The sequence below is a fragment of the Rhineura floridana genome, chromosome 3 (assembly GCF_030035675.1).
Source record: "Rhineura floridana isolate rRhiFlo1 chromosome 3, rRhiFlo1.hap2, whole genome shotgun sequence".
Taxonomy (NCBI): Eukaryota; Metazoa; Chordata; class Lepidosauria; order Squamata; family Rhineuridae; genus Rhineura; species Rhineura floridana.
Window position 1 is genome coordinate 135718344 of NC_084482.1, and position 22604 is coordinate 135740947.

General features: G+C 39.8%; 2 protein-coding genes across 7 annotated transcripts in view; one reads left to right on the top strand and one right to left on the bottom strand.

The window, feature by feature from the left end:
- Positions 1–22604, bottom strand: part of CENPP (centromere protein P) — a 267372-nt gene that overhangs the window by 66633 nt on the left and 178135 nt on the right. The window lies entirely within an intron of this gene.
- ECM2 (extracellular matrix protein 2) overlaps positions 14775–22604 on the top strand; it is a 35955-nt gene continuing 28125 nt past the window's right edge. For 2 of the 3 annotated variants that reach the window (XM_061618056.1, XM_061618058.1), the window contains exons 1-3: positions 15963–16225; positions 17922–18057; positions 18152–18468. In XM_061618056.1, coding sequence (XP_061474040.1) covers positions 18174–18468 — 295 coding nt within the window. In that variant the 5' untranslated portion in view covers positions 15963–16225; positions 17922–18057; positions 18152–18173. Of the gene's footprint in view, positions 14814–15962; positions 16226–17921; positions 18058–18151; positions 18469–22604 lie in introns of those variants that run through there. The other variant, XM_061618057.1, reaches the window with a different exon arrangement.

Below are 22604 nucleotides of genomic sequence, written 5' to 3' on the forward strand. Positions count from 1 at the left end.
GACTAGCACCCCTGCCAGTGAATGCATACACAGGGTCCTTGTATGTTGAACATTAGTTCACCTAAGCTCACAGGTTATCAACAGCAGTCATCTAGCGTAGATGAAGAATAGAGGAAACCCCACTCAAGAATTCTTGAACCTTGGGAGGTACCAGAAATTGTTTATTTGGGAGTCAGACTCCAAACAGCAGAACAGTCTTTATAATATATGCTATTTATTCATATCTTGCACAGTACAAGTAATAAAATGCATTCTAGGTGGTGTTATCCATCATTGCAGAAACAGAAAAATAGAAATATATAAGCATGAAAGAAGTTGCTGGACATCTATTTAACATCAAAGTGTAAGACTCTGAGGGCACATCTTAGTTAAAGTTACAATAGGTGGACTGAGTTAACTGTTAAGTCAAAGAGCCAAAATTACAAAATACATGGAAATACATGTCATGATACATCACCCATCAGATGTCATGGATGGAATAGATGGATGGTTCTCTCCTCTTTCTTTCTTCAACCCCCCACTCCAGCAGAGTTAAGAGGACCTGAGTGCAATAAAACCGGGCCTTTTATACACTTTCTTTTCAAGAAGACTTGTTTCCATGGCCTTATCAATTACACTGTCCGCTAGGGGCAGCATTTGCTTCCTCCCGTAAGCACTCTATATCTTCCTTTCACTTCATATTGACAGTTAACATAACACATTGACTGTCTGCCCAGACATTTTGTCTTGTACCGTACTCTGCTTTATAAGAAAACAACACTTTGTCTAGAAGGGAGGGTTGAAGAAACCCTTGTTTGAGAACTTATTCCTTCTATGCACTACTAAACTACAAGCTAAGCCATGATAAGCTCATGTAAATGATTTTAGCACATTATATGCATTAATTAAGCCATTATCTGGGCTGTCTCAATACATAGGTAAGGATCCTAAGAAGTTCCTGAGTGTCTCCAAAAGGTGCTCCACATACCTGGACTGTCTTAAATTTCCTCTCTGTCCAAAGCTCCTTACACTCCTTACACTGGATAAAAAGCTATGAGTTTCTGGAGTATGTTGGGAGCTAGTGGCCAGAAAGTAAGACTCTGAAGCCTCTTCCATGTAGCACTTTTGATCCCATTAAATTATGATTTGATATGAAATAACGTCTGTTACGTTGCCACAGCACAGAATGTGTTGTCACAACTGGAATATGAGCTCTATTAGTGATGCTGACTAACAGGAGACATTGCACAAATACACTTGTGGAAAACTGAACAAAAAAACTCTCTTGTCCCACTTAAAATATGTCCAGCTGCATGTAAGCTGAAGTAATAATGAAACTACTCATGCTGACATTTGGCTCTTCAAGGAAAGATAGGGCTAAATATTCAATGGACTCAACAAGGAGAATTTTTTTGGTGAAAATAAGGACAAACACTTCAGACATACTTCATACATAAAGAGAAGAAAAATGTGACAAAATGATTTGAATCATCTTTTTATGTCTCGCCAATTGGGCCTGCTAAGAAAAACACACCCAGAGGAGTATAGTCTGGACAACCTTGGACCCATAATGGGAAAGTGGGGAAACCTAGCTTCAAATCCCAGTTCACCCATGAAACTCACCAGGTAACATTAGGTCAGGCACAATTTGTCAGCCTAACCTATCTTACATGGCTATTGTGAGAATAAAATGGAGACAAACTTTGGAGGACTAGCAGGGCATAAACATAAGAAACAGACCAAAAGATGCAGCAATGGTGTTATTAAAAGGACTAGTAGACATTTCACTGTTAAGGTTCTCCCCTTCAGTATTCCGAAGAATGACTGAACACGCAATACATTGTGCTCCCCATTTTCAAAAGGAGACTGGATAACATTTACAAATTTAGTGAGGCAAAAAGGAATGTCAAAATTTCTTACAGTTTAAGTATTAGACTTTGCTGCAACTGAAAGTATTGGCAAAATATCCATTGCCTTTAATTAAAGTAGCCTGGAGTTCTTAAATGTTGGGCATGCTGCTGAAATGTGCTTAAAACAAAACATCCCAGGCCAGGTATTTCCCAACGTTTTAGTAAACAACAACAATAAAATAAATAAATAGTAAAATCTTCATTTAAAAGACATGGATTGCAATATATATATATTGAAATATATGAAACTGATAAGTTACAGGATAGACCTAATAGCACGAAAATACAACTACTTTCTGGTGGAAATTAATTAGGTATGGTTCAAAAGTAAAACAAACCCAAACATACAAAGAAGTTATTTTCCTCAATTTTAGTAGTGTAGCATACACATAACCTCTCAGCAGAATATACCATTAGTAATTAATCCCTAGTCAACATAAAAACCAAGTGTACGCATTTAAGACTACATGTGAGAAGTATCTTGGAATTGTTGTTGATCACAAGCTGAATATGAGCTGCAAAAAAGGTAAATGCTATTTTAGGCTGCATTAACGTAGTTTCCAAATAGAGTGAAGTTATATTTTCCCTCTGTTCAGCACTGGTTAGGCCTCATCTTGACTACTGCATCCAGTTGTGGACACTGCACTTTAAGAAGGATGCAGACAAACTGGAACAGATTCAGAGGGGGACAATGAGGGTGATCAGGGGGACTGGAAACAAGGCCCTATGAGGAGAGACTGAAAGAATTGGGCATGTTTAGAGAAGAGAAGACTGAGATACGATAGCAGTCTTCAAGTACTTGAAAGGAGGGCCAGCATCTCTTCTCGATCATCCCAGAGTGCAAGACACAGAATAATGGGCTCAAGTTAGAGAAAGCCAGATTTTGGCTGAACATGAAGAAAAGCTTCCTAACTGTTAAGAGTGTATGACAATGGAACCAATTACCTAGGGACGTAGTGGGCTCTCTGACACTGGCAGCATTCAAGAAGCAGATGGACAGCCACCTGTTGGGTATGCTTTAACTTGGATTCATGCCTCAAGTAGGGGGGTTGGGTTTGATGGCCTTATAGGCCCCTTCCAACTCTAGTATTCTATGGTTGGCCACTGTGAGAACAGGATGCTGAACTAGATGGGTCACTGGCCTGATCCAGCAGGCTCTTCTTATGTTCTTATGATTCTAAGACAACAGAATAGGCAAAAATGACAGATTTACAGAAACTGCAACAGGTACTAGAGCCAAAGGCCAACAAACTGTTCCAGAATTTATGCAGAGTGTGCAGCTGCAGACAGAAAAGGGGCAATAATTTAAGATCTATGATGTGCCTTCACTTAAAAGCAACATAGTATGTAAAAACCTGTATCATAAGCAATAGCCTTGCTAAACACAAGAAATGGTAATTTTATAACACCAAATGATTTCATATGTTGCAAGTTTCTTATCCTTACAAGATTCTTGTTTGGGAATAAAAGTTCTGTGGAAAACAAGTTGAGTAAGCCACTACTGTGAGTCTGCTAAACAGATGTACAGGAAGCAGAAATTTGTGTCACAGTAACTGAAATGCTTAGTAGTCTAAGCAAGTAGGGCACCACCATAAAGCAGGCATAACTGACCTTTTTCGTTTGAGGGTCACATTGAGAGTTCCAACAGCCTTCCAGTGTGCATTCACACAGTCCCCCCCACACACACACACTGGGCACGTGGGTCAGGAGCAGTGAAGAGACAAGCAGCTTACATATACATACATAGTCAGCAGCATTTTTGCTCCATAGGCCAGTGCTGGTATAGACAAGGCCAGAATAAGATGGTTGGGGGCCCTGGTGCACTTCCAAAAAAGCCCCCCTTTCCTTAAAAGGAATGAATGAAATAAGATCACCTAGTAAGCTGATCTTGCCCTTGCTGAAATGGGATGAACTTGAGAAAATATGAAGTGGAGACTTGGTTTGCTCCACATAGGATATGCTTGCCAGTTGACATCCATTCATTCACAATGAATGACAACAGGCTTTTGGTTATTATTATTTATCATCATTATTATTACATTTATATCCCACTTTTCCTCTGAGGAGCTCAAGGTGGCGTACATGATTTGCCCCCTCTTCATTTTATCCTCACCACAACCCAGTGGGGTAGGTTAGGCTAAAGACAGTGACTAGCCCCTGGCCTCCCAGTGACTTTCATGGCTGAGTGGGGATTTAAGCCCAGGTCTCCCAGATTCTAGTCCTACGTTCTAACCACTTCACCACACTTAACTTCAAGACAAGGAGCAGCAGTAGAGAAGTAACTCACCTAGCACAGATATACTGAGTTGTATGGCCAGAGGAGACCGTGGCTAGAATCCAAAGACCTGCTAAGACTCATGCAAGCATTTTGTACTGATTTTCAAGGCTGGCCAAGTTTCTGAGGGCCCTGAGGCAGAGGGTATCAGTGGGGTCTTGTCCCTTCTCTTTCCTCCTCAAACCACATTCCTTCTCCCTTTTGGCTCTACTTCTTTCAAAGAAAACAAATCTTTGCCAATATTGCAACCCCCTCTCATAAAACAAAAATACAAAATTTTGATTTATTTTAATTTGTTTGGGTAAATTTACCTATTTTGTAGGCCTCAATTCCTAAGAATTTATTCTGGTTTATCATGCTAATGATAGGCATATTATAAGAATAGTATCAGAGCCTGGGATCTTCCACAAAATGTACTGAGCAATAATTCTCATTTTTCGCTGTTTCTGTTGGCTTCTCTGCTTTAATGTTTTCACAGACAAAAAAGTGTGTGTGCGTGTGGTTGAATCCATCCTTTCCTGTCATTTGCAAAGATCTTTGAAAAAGCACTTCAAATAAACATTTCAGTTCTCCACCAGGATTTTTTACTCACATAGTAGAGTAGTACTGAGTCACATCATTGGTCCATCTAGCCTGTCTACAATGACTGACAGGAGCTCTCCAGAGTTTCAGGCAGGAGTCTCTCCCAGAAGGTATCTCTGGTTCAGGCCCTGATGGCATCTCTCCTACCTGGAGATGCCATTGCGGACTGAACCTGAGGGACCTTCTGCATGCAAGGCAAATGCTGCAATGGCCCTTTCCCTGCACTCACAACTTACTCAACTGTGCTAAGATATTAGAAGGCATTCTAGAATTAATCTTAGAACGCCTTATTGCTATGTGGCACTGTTATATCACAGCACCAGGGCAAGCCAAGGACAGAACAGTAGATTAAAGGCTGCTTTTTAAAGCAAATATTATTTTTTAAAAGTTAAAATTCCATTTCTCAAAAAAAAAAAGGCATTAAAAATAATTTAGCTACTATTCACCTATATGTTAATAAGTGTGTATAGTGTACAAAAATGACACTAAAGGATACCTGCACATCACAGGGCTCACATGCAGAGAAACTTTCAGATACTGTAGACCCATATAAACACAGATGTAACACAATACTCCAGCATGCCTCAATCCTTCAGAAACCCTCATAAAAATGTCTAATAAGAGGAATCACCTTTGATGTCTAGTGCAGAATAAACATACAGCACTGGTGGATATTTAATGCTATCAGTACTACCAATATAGCGCTTTGTATGAAGGACTGAAAAAAGGGCCTTTTTAGGGACAAACGATTAGTCTCTGAACATGCTGTGTTACCACCAGGCATTATAAATGTACAAATTTCTAAGTTAAAGAGAGTCATGATAACTAGGACCTCATGTCAGACCCAGAGCTTGGAAGTAACTCGTTAGAAATAACGAGTTACTTGTAATTCATTACTTTTTTGCGTAATGAGTGGGTAACTTTGTTACATTTTGTTTGTAACAGAACAAGTGGTAATTTCATTACTTTTCAGCTGTAACTGTAACGTTTGTGTTTTACATTTGGACATTACTGGGGGGGAAAGCAGGGGAAATCATCTGCTGCTGTGACTGGTGGAATGGTGGTGGAAAGACATGTGCCTCAAATGGGCTTCTGTGTGGTGTAGCTCTTCCCTTGTGTTCTATGTTAGGAGTCACGAGGGAGGAAGTGGAGAGCCAGACACCTCTGGAGGGCAAGGAGGAGGAGGAGAAGGCAGAAGCAGCAGAATGGCGGTGAAGAGCTGTGGAGGTGAGTGTATGTGTTACCCTTTCTGGCCTACTCGCCCTGCCCCCCCCACTCGTCCTGGTGCTCCCTGCTTGTCCCCATGGCCCCTCCGCTCATCCTGGCACCTCCTCCGCTCGTCCTGGCTCCCCCTCCGCTCGTCCTGGCACCCCCTCCACATCCTCTCCGCTCGTGCCTCCCACGAGGTTGCAGGAGCATCCCAGCGGCTTGAGATCCTGTACCTTTCTCTGTGTGTCTCTGGTGGCCAAGGTGCCGGACCCCCTGCAAAGCAATTCCTCTTCACACAGTACTTGTGCCTGCTGCGGCTGCCACCTCCCCCTCGTGCCCGCCACGAGGTTGCAGGAGCATCCTACCGCCACCGCTGCTCTCCCCCCCCAAGTTTTACCTGAGAAGTTTGTACGAATCTATTGATTAAAAAAATTCACTTCAAGTGAATGAGCATCTGTCAAAAGAAAGCAAGCAAGCTTCAGAAAATCCTATGTGCAACTGTTAGTGAAAGATTACAACACACATTTTGAAACAAGCAGCTTGCTTCCAAGAGAGAACTTTTCTTGCTGTCCCAGCAACCAGCTCTTAGAAGCCATAATTCTTAGATAAAACTCCTGGCTAGGCTTGCCTACCTTTACCTGTGATGCTCTGACTGACTTCCTTCCCTCACAGACTGATATGCTTAGGGAAGCTTATCTGCCCCTCCTCCTTCCATCCTTTACCCTTCCTCTCTTGTATGACTGTCCCAGAGAAAGGAGACACCTTTGTCTCTGCTCTCTCCCTCCTGAGCCAGGAGGGCAACTCCCAAACCTGAGTGTTGCGCCTCCAAGTTAGTTAGTTAGTTAGAACTAGGTATGCCTTTCCTATCTACTATGTATTTCTATAAATAAAATAGCTTTTCTTATTTTACTAAGTCTTAAGTCTCAGTGATCTCAGTGCAGGGTAAAAGCCTGCCACTTAGGTAAACGCACACATTGGCACACACACATCTCAGACTGTTGACAATCTCTGCTAATATCTATACAAATTTACATAACATCCATCACCTGAACTCACAGGATCTAGAGTTACCTTAGATCTTGCAACATTTGCAAATGAGAAGCAATAGGGTTTTATATTAGTTCTGATTGTCTATTGGGCTATCATAGGGTATGTGCTTTTTGCCTTTTCTATGGCAAAAACTCCAACTTCAGTGGAATTTATGTGATGTGTTCTAATCATTTGAATTTGGCTAATGAATGCTTTATTCTCTCATCAGAACTTTAGCAGTAGTAATAAAATACTAATAAAAAGGAAAGGGAAAGAGAAAAAAACTTTACATACATCATTCAGCTGTATTGCTAATTATAGATATAGATATAAAGGATAAACGGCATTTTGTCCAAAGTATTTTTGTCTACATTTTATACCTCCTCCTTGGTTTTCCAAGCTTGGCATGGAATGCTTCTCATACAGAATTAATTTGAAATGCTGCATTATCATAATCATCATCTTCAAAATAAAAAATAAATGTACTGCCTTCGATTCCGACTTATGGCGACACTATGAATAGGGTTTTCATGAGAGGCAGTGACTGGCCCAAGGTCACCAAGTGAAGTTCATGGCTATGTGGGGATTCGAACCCTTCTACTACCCCCTATGTGTGTGTATTTAGTTTTAATATTGTTTTAGGCTACTTAGATGTGCAGCAGCCAAGGCCAGCACCTTGTAGGCGTTTTTTTTAAAAAGTAACTGAAATGTAATTGTAGTGATTACTTCTGAGGAAAAGTAAAGTAATCAGTTACTTTCAGAGCAATTGTAATTGTAACTGCAATTACCACTTTTTTGCCAAGTAATTGTAACTGTAATTTATTACTTTTTAAAAGTAATATTCCAAGCTCTGGTCAGACCTGGTTTCAAATCCTTGCTCAGTCATGAAGCTCGCTGGGTGACCTGGGGCCAGTAACTATCTCTCAGTCTAACCTACCTCACAGGGCTGTTGAGAGGATAAAATGGAGAGGGGAAGAACCATCGCTGAGCTCCTTATAGAAAAAGCAAGATATAAATGAAAATAATAATAGGAACTTCCCAACTACAACTGGGGTGGTGGGGAGGCGAGGGGTGGGGAAGAGAAGGAATTCATATACAAAAGCCCCAGTACAGACCTGAACAATGGAAGCTTCCCTGTAAAAGGAGAGGGAAGCTCTTAACACACACACACACTATCAGATCAGTGGGGCAAAGGGAATGCGGGGGTGTGGAGGCAATAATTATTATGTAATTCAGGCTGCAATCCAATGCACTTACCAGGGAGTAAATCCTATTGAACCCAATGGAGCTTACTTCTGAGTAGACATTATTGGATTGCAGCCGAAAATAACCAGGAAATCCTTCTTACCTTCCTTCCAAGCTCCATATCTTAGGCTGCAATTCTAACTATATTTACCAGGGAGGAAGCCCTTCTGAATTCAGCAGGGCTTACTTCTGAGCAGACATTAGAATAGACATAGTTAGGCTCTTTTTCAGCGCCTTCCTCCCCTCAGCACTGCCTTGCTTCTGCTGCTCAGACCAGTAAGCTCTGACCCTCCTCTCATGCCTGAAAGTCAGGACAGGCCCGGCAGCTCCTTAGCAACCATCCTGGTGCTTTTCTTCCCCAGCACCGGTGCAGCTGAGCAGGACAGGCTCTGTTGCAGTGGAGCTGGCTGGGGCTTGCCTGCATCGCCACCTACTGATTCCCTCTGCTGCTGGCCTGCGCTTATCCCAGGAGGGCCCCCTGGGGCCCTGTGTGAGATCCTGGGCCTGGTCTTGATTCACCAGTAAACACCAGAAGAAGAAGAAGCACCACCTGGCCATGTACTAGCCCCAGGTTTGCTGATTTTTATTTCATGTTTTTTAATCGCTATAATGGTTTTAATTCTACAGATAGTTCAAGTACATTTTAATTATAACTTTCTGTATGTTTTACTTATATATTTTAAACTTTATTTGTTTTAATATTTGTAAGCCACCTTGAGGCCCAGTGCTGGTAAAAAGGCGGGATATAAATGAATAAAATTAATAAATAAATAAAATTGTACTAATCCAGTGGAATTTTTCACTTTTTCTCCTGGAACATCTGACTCCCATAGTGTGTTACAATCTCTTTTTGAAATTCCCCTTCGTTTTAAAAGCTGTTTGCCATGCCTTTGGGTGTGTATGTGTGTGCTGTTCAAGAAAATTACACCTGAGATCAGAAAATTAATTTCACGTTTTTAAAAGTAATCTTGTCTGATTTAACACTTTAAAAACCACTGTTCCTAAACATATATTAGATAGATTCATCCTTATAGTTTGAAAGTCACACATAATATATACATAACTTGAAGATCTGTTTCTAATGCCACAGAATGTCTTTATGTGCCTTCCCCAATTCTTCTGTATTTTGGTTGTAAAGGCATTAGAGACCATTCATTAAACAAAAGAATGTAACTATTCTTCATGTGGGCAGTTTACTGTGCCAAGCCACTTCTTATTTGTGCATTTTGCTGACTCTTATAAAATTAACTTGCTATAGGCTTGTTTTCACGACGCTGAAGTTGGTTCCTAGTTCCCAGTTCCTTATTTGCTTGAAAGTTCAAAACACTAAAAAAGAAGAAAAGTTGACAGCTACAGCAACTTCAAGCCAAACTTAACATGTCTCTGAACCCGGAAATATATGTTGGGGTACCCTGTATGATATATTGCTGTGATCGGGCGACTCTCCCCGTCAAGAATAACAATACATTTATGCAATCAAAATAATCAGGCTTCTGATATTATCATAAATACATAAAGATGTTATAAAATCATAAAAATTAAGTAACTGGGGGTGCCCACCCCAAAATCTGCTCTGGGTCAGGACAAATCATACACCCCATGAAAGGGGAGGGTGTCCTCTACGAGATGCCAGTGCATCCTGTCTGGCCCAGAGCTTCTGCTGGGCACAGGGCACGGAGGAGGGCATCTATGCAAAATCAAAGCAGAGAATAACATACAGGAAAAAAATAAGTAACTAGGGGTGCCCACCCCAAAATCTGCTCTGGGCCAGGACAAATAATATACCCCAGGAAAGGGGGGGTATCCTCTATGAGATGCCCCTGCGTCCCTCCTGGCCCAGAGCTTCTGCTGGTCGCAGGGCACGGAGGATGTCTATGCAAAATCAAAGCAGACGAAAACATACAGGGGAAAAAAAGTAACTGGGGTGCCCACCCCAAAATCTGCTCTGGGCCAGGACAAATCATACACCCCATGAAATGGGAGGGTGTCCTCTATGAGATGCCAGTGCTTCCCACCTGGCGCAGAGCTTCTACTGGGCGCCAGGCACAGATGAGGGCATCTATGCAAAACCAAAGCAGAAAAAAACATACAGGAAAAAATAAGTAACTGAGGGTGCCCACCCCAAAATCAGCTCTGGGCCAGGACAAATCATGCACCCCAGGAAAAGGGAGGGTGTCCTCTACAACATACCAGTGCATCCTGCCTGGCCCAGAGATTTTGCAGGGCACAGATGAGGGCATCTATGCACAACCAAAATGGATAAAAACATCCTCTATGAGAATCCATGGCTTCCTGACTGGCCCAGAGTTTCTCGTGGGCAGAAAGAGTGGATGTGAGCAACTATACACATCAAAATATCTATACACATCTCGTAGAGGACACCCTCCCCTTTCATGGGGTGTATGATATGTCCTGGTCCAGAGCAGATTTTGGGGTGGGCACCCCCAGTTACTTAATTTTTATGATTTTATGACATCATTATGTATTTATGATAATATCAGAAGCCTGATGATTTTGGTTGCATAAATGTATTGTTATTCTTGACGGGGAGAGTCACCTGATCACAATGATATATCATACAGGCTACCCCAACATATATTTCTGGGTTCAGAGACATGTTAAATTTGGCTTGAGTTGCTGTAGCTGTCAACTTTCTTCTTTTTTAGTGTTTTCAACTTTCAAGCAAATAAGGAACTGGGAACTAGGAACCAACTTCACCATCGTCTTGTTTTCCCACAGGGAGCAAACAAAGCTCTTTTGCAGTAAGAAACTTCCTTTTCTACTGCATTTAAATAATGTTTCTTTACAATTTGCCATGGTTTCATTACAGCTTCTCTTGTGGTTGAATTAGTCTCCAATGGTAATAACAAACCCTATCAATCAATCAACCCATTTAGTTACATAAAGCACCAGTAAAGTTTCCTATTTAAGTAAAGGAAATAAAATCCCAGTAATTATTAGTATTCAGTTATGTCATGCTAAGTGTAATATGACTGCAGCTTTGAGGCATAATTTCAAGCACACATATTGTTTCCCGAATACACCATAATAATATGGCAGATAGCTCTATGGCAAATGCAGTAGCAATATTGGAAGAGATCAGATGTTTTGGGCAGGGAGGAGGTTAAAAATCTGATCTATTTGGCTTCACAATGTTGTGATAGTCACTGTCTTTCAGCCACTGGTATATTAAGTGGAGCAGTTTTACAGACAGCTCTCTGTTGATCTCACATCTACCCAATTTATTTTGGGCAGGGTTACATATCCTAGACAGGTAGGGTTTCTAAGCACAACAGACAAGCAAGAATTGGGCTGGCTGGTAGGGCAATAGAAGAAAGAGCAATAATTATTTTGTAGCAAATGCTAAAACAGCATGATGGAAGTGTGGCACGAGGAAAGGATGCAAACAACCTCCTCTGTGAAACACTGAAACACACCATGCTCCCCAGTTTTGGAGGGGGCAGAGATAATTCACACAAAAAGAATGTCTATGTCAGGGGTAGGAACCCTGTTGGACTCCAACTCCTATGAACCTCAGCCAGCATGGTCAATGGTCAAGACCAATGGGAGTTGGAATCCATCAGCAGCTGGAGGGGGACAGGTTCTCCAGCCTGGCTCTGGCTTATACAGGAGGACTTGTGCCACCCTTCCACGAAACTGTTTTAGTGTTTGCCTCAGTGAGTGTATGAACTGAGATTAAGACTCCAGCAGATTTCCTAGTAGCTGAAAATCTCTTTAGGGTCCTGTTTAGCCCTCCTGGAATAAAAAGCTTTGTTGCTTCTGCTGCTGTTGTACAATTATCTGTTAAGCTGCTCAACAATAAGAGCTATTAAATATTAAACACCTTTCTACAGTTGTTTTAAATTAGGCAGTAAAAATAGTAGAATGTATTTTAAAAAATTGTGCTCGGTACATATGAAGGTTTACAAGCAGACCCCAGTGGGATAGCTCTGGAGACGCAGTGTTTAATGCCTATACAAATTTATACATATTTCTAAGTATGCTTCAGATGCAAAAAAAAAACCCATATGAGTTTGGCTAAATGAGTCATTGTCCTGGACCAAGAAACATTGCCATAGCTCACTTATTATATAGCCACGAGAGTGGCTGTATACTCCAGCGTGGATTTTTCACATTCCGCAATGTCAAATTGAAAATACCCCCTCATGCCATTCTGATGCTTCCCATAAGCTCATTTCAAAACAAAACCTTACAAAACGTATAGTCCTGAACTCAGAAACACTTGCTTAACAACCCTCTAAATTTTCATGGCAATACACAAAACAGAAAGAACTGAGAGTTCAAAGTCTAAAAAGAAAGAAAAAAACCCCCAGACTCCTTTTGGACTTTTTTCTGTCAGAGTTCTCATAATTTGTTGAAATTCATTAAAAATCAGCCATGTTCACAGAGTACCTGTAATCCTGATACTGACCTTCATTTTCTGCGGTTCAAAAGTTAAAAATATGCCTGGCTGATTTTTAATTAATAAATTTTGCATTGAATTGAATAATGTCGGGCATGCTCAGTAAGAACCAATTGTCAGTGTTCTAAAAGCCAAACTCGCAGCTGCTTGGCTTGCCTAATCAGGGGGCCACACCCACACCAGACTTTGATTTCACGTGAGCTGGTCATGGCTTCCCCCAGAGAATCCTGGGAAGTGCTCAGAGGCACATGTTATCAAATTCTTCCAAGATACACAGCTAGTGGATTGGACTGTGAAAGACCAACCCAAATTGTGTTGGCATTTTGACAAATTGCAATATCTCAGAGAGGAGGTCAGGTCTCCTGCTCCCCTGGTACATTCACTATAGCTGTCCAATTTCCCTGCTTTTTAAAAGTTTGATAGAAATATCTGTGGACTATAGGTACATTCTTAAACTGCAAGGTTTTTTGCCTGTTAGTGAATTTATACAAGAACATCTTCACCAAACACCGATATGCAGCGGGTAAATATGGTACAACTTTTTGTTTTCCTGATTTTTTCTTTTAAATCACCAGTATTAGAATTAAAATAATTATTTCTGATAGAAAACAACTGGTACCTTAACCATAGTTTGATATTTTAAACCACAAAGAAGAGGAAAAGCAAACTTCCCTACCAATGAAATGCAATTTTCTCCCTCTTTTTTCTACTGGAAAAGAATGTAGTGCTTATCCTGGAAAATGCAAAGGAGTTAACTGTAGAGTGTATAAAATGCAAAGTACAACCTCCTTATTTAACTTTACACATGTTTCTAATTTCCTTACAGTGACTTTTAAGGAACATGTTTTCAGTCCTGAATTCACTGTTAACATTAAACAAAACTTGACAAATAAAGCAATGGATCTCATTGCTTTCGATTAGACCACTTGGAATATCAGATCAGATGGCACTTTTGACTTTGTATCAGACCAGTGTGAATTACTACTACCCGCTTGTTCTGAAATGAGCTTCATTTCTCAGTCAAGCTGTTTACTCAAAATTTGGATAGATTTACCTGTAGTTCAGATCTGCGGACCACCTGAATAAAGCTCATGGACCACTGGTGGTCCATAGACCATAGTCTGGGAACCCCTAGTGTAACCAATAAATAATGAACATGCATAAGGCAAGAGAACGGCTTGCCACCCTTTCCTGCATGATCACTAAATGGGCTTTACATACACATCAAGGACAGTGCTAAAGAAAAACAGATCAAAATAAAGAGTAAACTAAAAGATATCCCACTGGGCAAGAAACAATAGCTTTTTCTTGTCACTATCTAACCACAGAGAAACTCTAACAATTTACTCAACAAAACCTGTGAAGAAACTGAGGAAGGTATGAAAGCTCCCCCTCCCCTCAGTGTGAGGAAGGGCAAGTAAAACTACTGTCTGAGGGGAGGAGGAGATTGCCTAGAACTCTGAAGAAGCTTTGGAAGATTCCATAGCTGGCTTGCACATGTGCAGTTCCCATTTGCGTGGCTTTAGGCTCCAATCTGAAGGTCCCTAGAAGAGCATGACAGAATGCAAAAAGAGCAGGAGACAGGAACAAAGGGAACCAAGAGTAGATGAGCTTGGATGTAGTAGTGGATACAGATAGGTAAAGATTCATGTTTGAAATATACAGTAGGTATGGATAATGAAAGAGGCACACATGCATTCATCATGTAGTGTAGTGTACATATGGCATGCATCAGAGAAGGGGAACTGGATGAGGCTAGTGGGCTAGATTCCAGAATTTCTCACCCCCTGCGGGCCAACTCTGACACACTTGACACCTGCAAAAGTTCAAAGAAGGTTGATGTAACTGCCAATTTACCGATTGGTAAATTCAAAATGATCTTTTGAAGATAATTGGCACTGGGAATATATGTAAGGGGCCAGCTCTTGCTTTTAAACACAACATTTTTTCCTCTGAAGAGGAAGTGGTTTAGATGCAAACTGCCAGAGGAAGCGCTTTGAATACAAACTGCTTTCTCTTGCCCTCTAGGTAGCACTAGGGAATTCCTACTGCAGCCAGTCCTGGTGGGGCTCTCTGATTGGTGCTGAGAGGTCTGATTGTGTTGCCTGCAAAGGAACAAGTGGGAGCGCTCTTTAAGCTCCTGATATCAAGTGTGTGGCAGGTGGGTATGATTTGGGGAAAACAGCCAAAGTAGGACCTACCATCTCTGGAATACATGTTTGCTACATATCAATGGCAGTCATGGTGTAAAAAATTCATTATATGCAAAAGATAGTAGGGATGTTACATATAAAAAGGCCTGCATTCAAAAGCCATTATACATTTTTTCCGATGAAAGCTACTTCTGTGCAGTAAACTGTTAATACGCAGAACTCAGCACAGAGATCAAGGAATTTCTCTTTGGCACCACAAATGCCATGCTGCTTTCAGCATGCCACTCAACCTTGCTGTTGTCACATGTTTATGTATCCCAGGATAAAAGAGAAGAGAATTAGCCCCCTCCATGTTTTGCTCAGCTCATTGACACCTTAAGTGTGAAGTGAGTCCAGGATTGCTCATCAAGGATAAATGATCACATAAAACCTGCACAAAGTTATTGAGTAATACATTTTTCTGAATATATCACTGCTTTTCAATTTCTAAACATCTATTATGGCAATTTGAATGATGTGGCTTCAAATAAACGATTTCTCAAAGGTTTTGTTCCTTCAGATGTTTTTAGCATTTCTAAAGCTGTGATGCACTAGGAAACATAAACCAAACAATGATGGACTTCACCCCATTGGCACACAGAGATCTTGTGGATAATATAAACTTTCCTTTTTTGGTTAAAAAGCCACTATAAGCTTCTACAGAGCTATGTTCAAGTGTCATATTTCAGGACCTAGTTATCCCTTAACATTCAGGCAAGTAGAAATGCTTTAGTTGTTTGTTTTCAAAGTGCAAAGATTTCTGTCATAACTAAATCTATTGCTGCACAAAAGGCAAAGGTTGATTTAAATCCTGAATAAAGCCTGCAGCATAGAGAAAGAATCAGGAAAAACAGAGGGTTACCAGACAAACTTGGTAATTAAGAAAAGAAAGCATGGTTTTGGAGGTGCTTTTTCTGAAAGCTTAGTATAGATATGTAACAATAAACTAAACAATACAATGAACCTACAATAAACTTATACTAAAATGTTTATAATTTTAGATTAAATTACCTGCAAATGATTCTCAAGTTTGAAATAGCCCCATTTTCTTTTACTTATGTAAGCATTTTGTTAAAAGAAAGCTTCCAGCTGCGCCTTGTCAGCCTAAGGACCTAAAGTATTGTGCTGTTTTTCATTTTCTCTAAGTGAAGTTTGCACTATTCTCAACAGCTGTATTAGAAGAATCTCTGCACACAGGGCAGAACAGTGCCTTGTCCCCAGGGAAAGGAACTATTTCAGACACTAAGGAGTCATCTAACATGCTTGAACATAATTCTGCTGTTGCTTTCTTTATTTTAAAGACAGCAGCCTAAATTTCTTTCTTTTGCAGCTGGAGATTAAATGGCACCAAACAGAATCTACTGTTAGATTAGATTACCAGGTAATATGTTATATTTACATTTTAAATTAGTACTTTAAGTATAACAGATTCATCTGCAATATCTGTAAAACTGCGCTTAACAACTGCAGAAATTGCAACTGCATTGAGATTTAAAATATTATGTACTTATATATTATAGAATAGCTGTCAAATGTATTTGTAGAAAGTATTATGTATTTAGTATCATTAATTTTAATAAGCATGAATGTCACCAATAACAGAGCAATATAATAAAAGAAAATGCAGCAGGGAGCATTATTTACTATTTTTTTATAGGAACAGTAGAATGTTGACAATGTTTTAACAATTATGCTATGTAGCTAAATTCACAGCTGTGAAATTATAATGTAAGATAATCAATAATCATGGTATACTGTTAAAATCAACTCCTCAATCCTAAATACATTGTATAGAAGTCCTATTTTTTATTGCTCATACAGAAGTTCATTAGAATATGAAAATAAATTTAATGGCGTATTTTATGCAAATAACAGATTAGTCTAAGGACCTTTGACAATGGATCAGTTGAATAAATTAACTATTTGCACTGTCTTGCTGGTGCAAGACAGAACTAATTACAAAGAATGACCAGCACTCATAAAGCAGTATTTTGTACCCAGGAAAATATTACATTTCAGTGCTATCACGATGGATGTATTTGTGCATTGTTGGCCAAATCAGATGTTACTTTCTGAATGTGGTATGAGAGGGAACAAATCTTACACTTAACACACTCCCACCCTCTATTGCTCATTCCATTCCCTACTGCTAGATAGAAAATAAGGTCTGACTCAGCAGATTATCATATCCATCCCCATCAAGTACACAACAGCACCATGAAGAATTACTATTGCCTTCTCATAGATTTCATAGATAACATGTTATCAGATCTGCTCATGTATCTATATGCATGTATATGTGAACACATGCTCATGGAACTTACAAGTTCACGGAAGTATCAATTTGGGGATCTTTGCTCGAAATAATGGCACACTGCAGAGGTTTATTGCAATGGACACAATTACTTTAGAAATGCCAATATTACCTTGCTTGCTCAGGGGGAATGAGCAAGAACCATCAAATATCAATACAAAGTAGTATAAAATATGTATTTACACAAAATATAGTATAATGAATAATAAGGCTGAAGCACCAGTACAGAGACATAAAATAGCAAGATGGTTCTCTGCTACACGTTATACAGGCTACCCAAGTCCACAATGGCAGGGCCATAATCTTAAAATATTCCTACTGCAGAGATAGAGATAAGCAGGGAGACTACCTTACATGGAATGAAGGTGGGTGCTAGGGTACCAGGCAGAATAGTAGTGGAAGCCCCAACACAGCCAGAGGGGGTGGGGAGTTCAAACAAAACTGGGCTTTGGACTAACATGAGAGTTCAGAGATGGAGTAGATACATTGCAGTCAATGCACTAAAGTTAGTCATGTCCATTAATTTCAGTGTGTCTGCTGAGAGTATGCATAACGTTGCATACAATTCATTGATTTTAATTGGTCTACCTGAGTACAGTATAGTAATAATTTTATTTGTTTAGCTATAAGCCATAACACAAAAAAAATTTGTTATGACTTAGTTAGATACAACTCATATGACCTATATTGGTCTAAATAAAAAGCTCTGTGAGAATCTTGGCAATGGAAAACAACAGATGAATGCTCTGTCTCACATCTTCAGATATTTTGGGACAGAACACATCCTTGACACCTGGCTGCACACCACATTGCCCAGTTTAAAGGATAGAAAGCTGGTTCAAGAAGAGCAGGCATTAATTTTTGCCCTGGAATCACCACAGCAACAACTGTTACAAAAGGTATGCACTTCAGAGAACTCTGCCATTTTTCACAGCACTGTATTCTAAATTTCTATTAATCTTCAAAACTCAATTTTTTCTTTCCTTTTTACAGGATACAGCACTATAAAGGGGAAATGCAAAAAGCAGCAGTACTCTGTTATCTTCTGCTTGTTTCTCTGTGTTTTGCTGTTGTTCAAAATGGACACAATGGGATGCCTAGGAGAGCAAGGAGGAGAATGCGCTATAGAGGGTTAAGAAAGGACTCCTCAGCAAATCATAGACCAAACAAGCAACTGCAGATCAAAACTGCATTCCCTACCACTCCAGCACCAAGCATTCCACTTATTAATATTGACGGCGAGATTACTGAAGTATTTGACTCTCTAATAGGTCTGGATGGACAAGAATCCAGTTACAGTATTTTACCAGGTAAGCAGAGAAAAATTACTTTTTATTTTCTTAACTACAGCTGCAATCCTATACACCAGCAGTGAGGAAGTTCCAGCCTTTGAGCCAAACTTGGCCCACCCTATTTGGCCTGTGAGACTGTTTGGGGGAAGACACACTGTCTGCCCCACACCTGATGTCACATACAAAGTCAAGTGTGGGGTGGGTAAGGGCTGGGCTTCACAGGAAGAATCAGGAGCTTAAAGTGGACTCTTTGTTGTTCCTTTGCTAGAGCAAGGCTGATGGGTAGTAGGAGCATGCCTTGCTCAAGGAAGAGGAAGCAGTTTTCTTAAAATGGAATGGAACTCCCTCCCAACATTGCTCTTTGAAGCTGCCCCGCATGGCTCCTTTCCTCTTCTAGCATCACAAGTAAAAAGGAGCTAAGCACGAAGGTCTGTAAAGGGCTTTCTGAGCCACTGTGTGACTCCTTTTGACCTCCCAACATCAGAGGCAGAAAGGAATCATGTGGGGAGGATTGCAAAGGGCTTTCAACTTCCGACATCGCAGGCTGAAAGGAGCAGGCTTACAAAGCATAGGGCTAGTGGCATTCCTTATGTGTGGCTTCCAAGTTTGGGAAACTTGTGCAATTGGTTGACAGGTAGGTGGGGCAACCCATCTGTCAGTCATGTGACATAATAACAGCACATGACTGACAGGTAGGTTGCCCTGCCTACTTGACAAATTGAGCCTGTGGGATGCGGCCAGATAACATCTGGATCCCAGAGGCAAAAAAAAGGTTCCCCACCCCTGCTCTACATCACTACACACACTCATCTGGACTGAAGAGAACTTACTTCTGAGTCGACATGCAAAGGGTTGTGCGATTATTCATCCACATATTTGGTCTATGTTTACCAAGCATATCAATTGCTTCATGGAATCAGGTACACTTTGTATGGTTTTTCCCTACTGTAGAGAGCACCCACACCCACACTTGTACAGTGGTATAAAATTAATTAGATAAAACTTAATATTGAGTTTTATTTAATTAATTTCATACTGTTGTTCATACAAATATATCCCAGGGCAATTTACAATAAGAAACTGCAACAATAAGTTAAATTACTGCACAAACACCATTAAAGCAAACAGATCTATATGAGTAAGAATGTTTAATAGGTAATGCTTGTTATTACAGCATCTATGTCAAGAAATGCGTGCAAAGTTGTTTTCACAACATGCATAACAATATTTAAGGTCATGGAAATACTAATACTGCTTTTCTCAGTATAAAATATACATCGGTTCCAAATGGCTTTCTTTTGGCTTTTCTTTCTTTCTTTTTGTCCTTTTACCGTTTTTCAAACAGAGAATAATCCAGCAAATATACAAAGTATTCTTCTTAGTGTTCTCATAACCTTCTCCAAACCAAGACAGGAAATAGACTGGGGGCGTGTCTAATGGACAAAGACCAGTCTGAGTTTCCTGTCTCTGGCCATGAGAGGGTGGTGTCATCCACCACGTCATATATTCACCACCTCTGGAGAATTGACAGTTCTCTTAGTTAACATTTCCATTAGCAATAAGTAAGCAAACTATGCATTATCCAAAACACATCTTATGACTCATAAACAATGAACTGGTATCAACCTCTTAAATATGTGTGTCTCATATAGCAGAAAATAATATGGAGCTATGCTCCATATGAGGGAGGAAAGCATTACAGTTTTTAACAGTCTCATCAGGTGTGAATCAAGGCACAGCAATGGGCTGCTGTAAAAATGCATGCTACATGCTCTGCCATTCAGAATGAGTAGATTAACCAAATTAAGCGAGTATTGGTGTTATTACAATACTAGTTCAGAAGCACTCAGAACCCTGCACAAAATAAAATATATTTTAAGGACATTATATAGCAGAGTAGGAGAGCCAGTGTGGTGTAATGGTTAGAGTGTTGGACTATGACCTGGGAGACCAGGGTTTGAACCCACACACAGCCATGAAGCTCATAGGGTGACCTTGGGACAGTCACTGCCTCTCAGCCTCAGAGAAAGGGAATGGTAAACCACCTCTGAATACCGCTTACCATGAAAACCCATAACTCAGGATCGACTTGAAGGCAGTCCATTTCCATTTTCCATGTTCCCCTTTGCTTCCCCCAGTTGTCCTTCTCCATTTCCATCTTTATTGTTTGTATTCTGTTTCAGTGAAGATTCTAAGGAATCGGATAGCCTTGTGTTTCCCCCTCCAAGTCTCTATACCCTACAAGCCTTACAGTGCACAAGCACCTGCAGAGCTTCAGTTTCCCTCATCACAGATTTGCTAAGACTGCTCAGAGGGAGGCAATGGTAAACTACCTCTGAATACCGCTTACCATGAAAACCCTATTCATAGGGTCGCCATAAGTCGGAATCGACTTGAAGGCAGTCCATTTTCATATAGCAGAGTACACATGAAACTTTGGATTGTATGCAACATTAGTCATACTCAGAGTAGATCCACTGAAATTGATGGACCTAACTTAGTTGTGTCCATTAATTTCAGTGAGCTTCATCTTGAGTATGACTAATGTTGGATACAATCCATTGTCTTTGTGAAAAGCTGACAAAAGAGAGGCCCTTGCCCTCACATTGCAGTTTAGTCATGGGGTCTCTGAATAGCCATGAGAAGACAGTAATAATCTTCTCATCCTGAAGTCCTCCTCTATAGAGTAAAAGCTATAATTTATCCCAAAGAAACATCACGAAGGATAACGCTATTTGCATGTGAACATATTAAATAGTATATTTCTAATTCTTTAATATATCAAAATTAAAAAGCTGAATGTAGCAACTAACTATCCTAGCAATTTATAGTGAAAAGGTGGCATTTAAACATTTAAATGTAAATGTTTAAAAATGTTTAAAATAAATACAGTATGTGTTTCACCACTATCAACAGAATTCACAACTCATCAGTTTAAACTGGAAAATTGCAAGTGAATATGAAAATGGACATTTTTCAGCCAATCTGGTGTCTTAGTGACCTCACTGTAGCAGTTGTATCCACACTGCCATATACTGATAAGTCTGCAGTAACTTCCTGAAAATGGTAACATTGAATATATGTTACTCTGGCCATTTTATAAGCCATTTATACCAACTAGTACTATATAATTGCATTATTAAGCAAAGTGGGGGCTTCCTAACAGAAATTGAGAGGGCACTGTGTATGCGTGTTTTACATACCTTTGACCATCTAAAGTCACAAATGATATCATAGCCCACCTGGTTAAGAAATCTCTTGCCCCAAATAGCAAGTGGGTATTTCAGAGAGTTATATTACAAGTGTATCTGAAACTGTGTAATCTTTGAACATGTATTTTCTATAGCAATTCACCCTCTGTTCTAAGACATGCTAAACATTATGTTGAATAAATAATCTCAAGATCAAGTTTAATAGCAAGAAAATTTAATGAATAGGTAAAAAAACCTGACTAGAAATGCTAGGAAGTACTATCATGTCTCATTTAGACTGTATATATATGGTCAATGTAAAACTGTTCATTTTGAGGAATTTTTTTAATATTAAAGGAAAATGGCAAGATGCATACCATGCATTTCATATGAGCTATTTAAAATCTCCCTGTCAGAAATCATCAGCTGAAGTAATATGTGGTTCCCTCATTTTCCCCTTGATTCTTCTCTTTTTTTATCTAGAATTTCCCCAAAGGTTGAGCTAAAACCACTAGACATTTTAGTTGGAATATTGGATCTGCACCACATTTCCAAAGGTTGAAAGCACTGAGGTATCTGCCAAGGATTTCAACCACAAAGTATTTGTCTAGTCTAGTATTTAGAATCTTTGCAAGTGAAGGTCAGATTTGGAAAGAAGCCTACTTAAAAACCGATCCTATCATCAATCATATGTCTATATTATTAAAACAAAATCTTAAGCATCTGTGGCTTCAATAGGGCTCCACTTCATCCTTTCTTGAATTGTTCTTTTTTGTTGTTGTACCTTTTGATGACACAGATTTTAACAATATATATGTAGTGTATAGACTACAAGCAAGCATGTTCTATTGAACCAGAGAGAGATTCTTGGTTCTACTATCCCTTTTCTGAGCCTATTTCTGCAATCAGAATTCTTTGATGGCAGTTTAATGAAGTCATTAGCAAGCCTTTCTCGGTTCCTAA